General features: G+C 35.4%; 1 protein-coding gene across 1 annotated transcript in view; it reads left to right on the forward strand.

Annotated features, from left to right (window-relative positions):
- kntc1 (kinetochore associated 1) overlaps positions 1-6,048 on the forward strand; it is a 31,003-nt gene that overhangs the window by 8,044 nt on the left and 16,911 nt on the right. The window contains exons 19-32 of the mRNA XM_088293684.1: positions 28-139; positions 694-837; positions 991-1,047; positions 1,121-1,192; positions 2,474-2,590; positions 2,748-2,891; positions 2,985-3,080; positions 3,765-3,868; positions 3,988-4,090; positions 4,698-4,832; positions 4,907-5,026; positions 5,504-5,576; positions 5,854-5,921; positions 6,002-6,048. The exon at positions 6,002-6,048 is cut by the window's right edge and continues 201 nt beyond it. Coding sequence (XP_088149810.1) covers positions 28-139; positions 694-837; positions 991-1,047; positions 1,121-1,192; positions 2,474-2,590; positions 2,748-2,891; positions 2,985-3,080; positions 3,765-3,868; positions 3,988-4,090; positions 4,698-4,832; positions 4,907-5,026; positions 5,504-5,576; positions 5,854-5,921; positions 6,002-6,048 — 1,392 coding nt within the window. The remainder of the gene's footprint in view (positions 1-27; positions 140-693; positions 838-990; positions 1,048-1,120; positions 1,193-2,473; positions 2,591-2,747; positions 2,892-2,984; positions 3,081-3,764; positions 3,869-3,987; positions 4,091-4,697; positions 4,833-4,906; positions 5,027-5,503; positions 5,577-5,853; positions 5,922-6,001) is intronic.

A 6,048-nucleotide genomic window follows, 5' to 3' on the forward strand; every position in this document is an offset into this window, starting at 1 on the left:
ATTGTTGTACGTTTCTGTTGAACACAGTGGCATCGCCTGGATTGAGTTCCTGAACACCACGGACATGTTAGGCGTCATTCTGAGCCACCTGAGGGATGGAGACCTGCGGGGTGCTCAACTTCTTTGGCTCAAATATGAGGTAATAGGGAGGAAGAAAAAATCTCCAAGAATGTGTAGATTTGATGTCAATTTTTTTTTTCCAAGACAGAAAATCATATAATTTGGATTTAAGAAGTGCTTGGAGATTAAAATGTGTGATGATTTTTTAACTAAAAATTTATGTAATTATATTTATATAATTCTATTTTATATTAATATAATTCTATTTTATATTTCAGTGGACTTGCTTTTTTTTTTAAGGTCTTTGATTTTTTTAGAACAAAAGGTTGCATAGTTTTGTCTAAATCTTTTGAGAATTAATTCATTTGCGGGAAGAAAGTTTTAGTGGTTTTGAGAAAGTATTTAATCTTACAAGAATAAAGTTGTATGCAATCGAAATAAAACTATAGTTTAAAAAAACTGATTCTTACAGGAATTAAGATATATATTTTTTTAGATATAAACTCATACAAATTAGTGCATGGTGTCACTTCCAAAGATATGAACAATAATCAGACAAGATATTGCTGCAAAGGGTATGAAATGATTATTTGTGTATTTTTTAATTTTCATTTTTATTGATTTTTTTTTTAGGGCCAGATTGTTGGCAGCTTTGATGAGCGCAATCTTGAATCCATCCTGGATGCCATTCCAGAGAATCTGCCATCACGAGACCTGTGTCCCTGGTTTAAGTCTGTGTTTCTTCCGTTTGTGCAGAGAGTGCTTCCACCAGGACAGGTAGTACCTCCTCACTCATAAAACAAGAAAAATAAACTTGTGCTACAAGCATAACTTCAGTTCTGTGAATCTCGAATAACCTGTGCTTAAAGCACCGCCGCTGGCGGTCTGTAGCGATGAAATACACTTAGGTTTTCTTTTTCTTGTCTTCAGAAAATCCTGGCAAAATGGATAGAGCAGAGGGCACGTAATCTGGAGCTGATGGAAAAGGTAGCGAGACAAGTTTTCTCTGCAATTTCATGCTTGAAGTTTGGAATTGGGAAAAAGAAATGTTCTTTTCCAGGACTCTTGGCCACAGAACGGATTAGCCTTGGCAGAGCTTGGACTGCCATCTCTATGGTCATGGATGAAATCTGTGAGTTATTGTAAATGTCTTTTTTAAAATGTAAAAATTTTATTATTATTATTTTTTTTTATACACAGTATTCCAGTCAAGGGCTCATTTGATTTTTATGACGTCCAGACATTTGTAAATAAGGTATAATTACAAACTAAATGACTAAGTCAATAAAAATAATTAATGATATTGTTAGTGTATATTTAAGTAATTTAATTATATTCCATGAACCAATTCTTTAATATTATTTTGTTTCATTTCGAAAACATGTAACCGTTCTTTGGTTAAAATAATTTATAAATATTAAAATGTACATGTAATGCTGTTGATGTTGCTTTTTTTAATTGACAATATTTTTTCATTTCATACATTGAATATAAAATGCTAATGAAAAACTGTTTATTTTGATATTTTCAATATGAATTTCTAAAACATTTAATATAATGTAATTTTTAAAAAATCTATCCATTTGTCAATTTTCCCAATCATTTATCCTCACTTATTAGTATAGTATTTAAATTTGGTTTACAATATATTAATGATTATTTTAACCAAATTAATCTTGTATTTAATAAAATAAAAGAATGCGTGTGAAGATCAAAAAGTTTTTCCCCATAATTTATTTCACCATGTGCTATGTTAATTAATCAATTAATTTGTAAAACTAATTGAAACATTTCACATGTAAGTGAAAAAGATAATATTTAATCTTGTATTGATCACAATTAACTAATTAACCAATTCTTTGATTAAAATATATTCAAAATTAGGGATATAATGATTCATTCAAGCCCCGATTCAATCAGATTTTCAATTCTCAATTCCGATTTGCTTTTTTAAAAATGTTTTTTTTTTTTACATTGATGCATATTTTACGGAGAGTACACTAATTTGAGATAGATTTTTTCTGTTATTTATTATTTCTTTCACATCTAAATTATTATTATTACTTATTTCCATCCATCCATTATACAAGCCACTTATCCTCACGCCTATCCCATTTCAGTAAAATAAATAAAATGCTAAATGTATATTTAAAATGGTTTCATTTTCTAATGTTTTTAAATTAACATATTTCATGATACAAATTAATCTAATTAATCTCATTTTAAGTGTGTGTTGGAAGGCAGGGGTGTGTGGTTGGAGAGTGGGGGTTACTACTATATCACTGAAATAAATATTCCCGGGCTCTTGGTCAAGGAAACGAACACTCAGTCGGCCAGATTAAAAGATGGAGTGGCAGTATTTTGCCCACCTCTGCTCTAAGCCGTACACTGCTCTTTGCATTCCCTTTGCCAGGATGACAATTATGGCTCGGAAGAAGTGGAGAACCTCAGGACTCTGGTGTCGAACCTGCGTCAGCTTCTCGAACTCCACACGAAATACAACTGCAGACTTTCACTTTTGCTCTTTGAGGTTTGTGTTTGACAAGTCAATTCGAATTTTGTACTGCTCACACACTCTGGGGGGCAATGTTGGCTGCCTTCTGAAGAGCACATACTCTGCAGTATTTATTACTGTAAAATGATGCGTCCTTGTGTAAATTTGGGATTGTATTGAATATAACAATCAGGAAAAGGAACGCAGTATTGCATTCCACATGCTGGATCAAGTGGCAGCTCCGGAGCTGGTTGCCGCCACAGTGGGAAAGAACATCCTGCCGTATGCTGAGGAGCATGGCATTCCTTTAGATGAGCTGCTTCTGCTATACATTAAGGTAATGACACCAGCAGAACATATGAAGTACCATCATATGGTTTGTGGTCTACTTTTCTTTTTTCTTTCTTTATTTTTTAATTTTTTATCCTAGGATATGCTAGAACGTTGCAGCTCCCAAACCACAACACTTTTCACGTCATGGGAAGGCAAAGCAGTGGCGCTGCTGGGATGCATCGCAGATATAGATGTAGGTCACGATACGCAAGCAGGTTCACTATTCACAATGGCATTTTAACCTGTAAAACATATATTCATTTAGAATTTTTTTTTTTTTTTCCCAGGCTCAATCCGTCATCTTAAAACCATTACTAACTGTATAAGTGAATATATAATTGACTAGTTCAATTAGCCTTTCATCCTGTTATACAGGTATAAAACAAGTCGACAATGGTTTCCTTTCATAACTGTTAATAATGAATACATTTAATATTTATATTATAACTGCTGGTGTATAGTTGTGTCACCTAATAATTTCAAGGTGATAGATTCGCATTGAATCAATCAAATGATAGAAAAAAGAGCTAGAAGTAATTTTTCCAATGACCCTCCATTCATTATCTAAGCCGCTTATCCTCATGAGGGTCAAGGGGAAATAAACAATAATCAGAATCAGAATGCCCTTTATTGTCATTATAGTCGGTGTTCAACGAGATTTTGTAAAGTAAACAATAATATATGAAAGCTAATTTTATTTTTTGGAAGTGTAAGGTAAGTGCAGCATCAACATTTAGTGTACATTTTTAGTAAAATGACAGATTTTAATGCTGTTTTACAAAGAAACATTGAAGATTTATAAGATGTTAACAATAAATTACCCAATGGATTCATGTAAGTAGCTAAATATATTTCCTGTGTTAACTATCCTCCATAGCTGAAGGTGGATGCTGTGTTAGACATCATGCAGAAAGCTGTCTTCCCCTGGAGTACTGTGGTGGAGGAGCTGGTTCAGCAGTACCTGAAGATGGATGGACCAAAGTATGTCCTCTGTACCCTCCCTCGGGATGGGCATTTAACATAAATTTAACCATAGCTTAATTGTTGTTATTTGAAAAATCCTCACTGTTGCATTTGCATGATTTATGGCTCTGACACAGGCAGGAGCTTTTAAAGGAGAGCTACTGTCTGATGGAAATCCGCAAACTTCTACGGGGCTATGGGATCCGCAGTTACACCCACTCACGCCCAAGTCAAATTATGGTAAAATACACTGAAACTCTTAGATGCATAGATGAAAGTTACACCAAAAAGTTTGGGGAGCAGTTTTATCTCTCCCACACTTTTTCAACATGGCTAACCTTATTAAAACACAATGCAAATTTATTGGTGCTTTTTTTTTTTGCTTAAGTGCTGTAACCTGTGAATACTCATGTAAAATGATCCATAAAAAAGATGATTAAGTAATGTGTATTTAAGCACCAAAATGTTCTAACAACTCTTTAATTTAATCAGACATGAGTCCTCTACATAACGCTAGCATTTAATGCAAAGCACCATAGGTGGGGTAATGGAAATTAGCATACATTAGATGCCAGGATAATTAGAACCCTTCAAACATGCACTTTGCATCTGAGCCACCATACTCACTTGCATATATTCTCTCTGCTTTGTGAAAACAACCACTATTACTGGAGATAAGTTGGGGAGCTTCTCTACCTCTTACCTTTAATTAAGCTGCATGTCTTCAAGTAGATCTCAGTGCTGCCCAACATGTTGCCTGTGCTGAAGGCACGTAACTCTACATTACATTCCCTGTCCACTCCTTCATGTTGTTGGAGTGCACTGAATTAATTCTTCTGTTTTGCAGGCGGTAGTTCGGTTCATCTTGAAGCAGGACTCTCCCACATGCCTGCAGGATGCCATGGCTCTAGCAGAAGCGTACAAACTTCCGACGTTGCAAATAAACTATTTGTATCTCATCCGTCTGATTAGCCAAGGCCAGGTAAGTGTTTGCGTATGCAGATTTTCTTTGGCTTTTTGTTTGTTTCAATTCCGCATCATATTTGTGGGGGGCAGCCCGAAGCGTGTGTCACCGCACTGAAGAGTTTGCCATACGAAGAATTCACCTGCGTGATGGAGCGTTTCTTATCCTGGGCCATGCTGAAGCTGGAGGACAAAGACCACTTGTCTGATGACGTGAGTTAAGACTCCAGAACACACAGTGAATCCTCTCTATTTGTGGTAGTAAGTGACCAACACCTGCAAAGAGCAAACATTTGCAAAAAATAGAAATATAATGTCAAAGCAACCTTATTTATATTGCAACTCAATGTACTGTACTTGACAGATAGAACCCAAAGCACATCATCAAAAAGCAATAACAAACAGAACACTTAAGACATCCGAAGCGCAGAGAGAACAAAAGTTGGTTATTAAAATCACTACAAAATAAATAAATAAAAATGATGAGACCTTTTTAATAGCTGGTAGACTAATGCCAATGCTAGCTGCTGCTGTGCTCACTTCAAATTTCTAACTTTTAAAGAGCAGGGTGTTTTTGCAGCACTTTGGTCCATTAAAGAAAGAATTGAATCGGCGAGGGATTTTTCTAGTGAGATATTGTTTGATGTATTTGAGTTAAAGAAGTTAAACCAATTTGCTTTTCTGTACTAGCACAAGAAAGAGAAGATGGTCATTGCTCAAGTGATGGTGGAGGCACTGAAATATCAGCACTTCATACACAAACGTGAGTACCAATTTTTGCAGCTCTGAAATAACAATGGCACAGGGGCTGCGTCTTGAGCAGGTTGCAATAGAGATGCAAAGAGACTGGAAGATCCATTGGCATTGAAGTAGACATCCTTGGAAATTTCATCAGATTCAAATCTCTGTTGTGAATTTTGGCATTCAGATTCTCGGTTTGGGAAAAAATGTGAAATTAACTTACTGTTATGTTTAATTTAATAAAAAGGACCTACAAGTGAATATCTTTTTCATCACCGCTGCTTTTATGTCAACTGCAGATGACGCTCTTAAAAGCATAGAGTGTGAAGACAACCTCCACATGTTCAAGGCCATTGCCAACCTGCAGGTGAATGCCACACACAAAGTGTTGCAATGCCACCCCCTTTTGATTATAGTAATCATAGTGCTCTTCTTGCTTTTCTTCAGGAGGATTTCAATATCTTCGTCACGCCTGCCAACTACAAAGACCCCAA

The sequence above is a fragment of the Idiotropiscis lumnitzeri genome, chromosome 1 (genome assembly GCF_059441095.1).
Source record: "Idiotropiscis lumnitzeri isolate Australia: NSW breed Sydney's pygmy pipehorse chromosome 1, RoL_Ilum_1.0, whole genome shotgun sequence".
Classification (NCBI taxonomy): Eukaryota; Metazoa; Chordata; class Actinopteri; order Syngnathiformes; family Syngnathidae; genus Idiotropiscis; species Idiotropiscis lumnitzeri.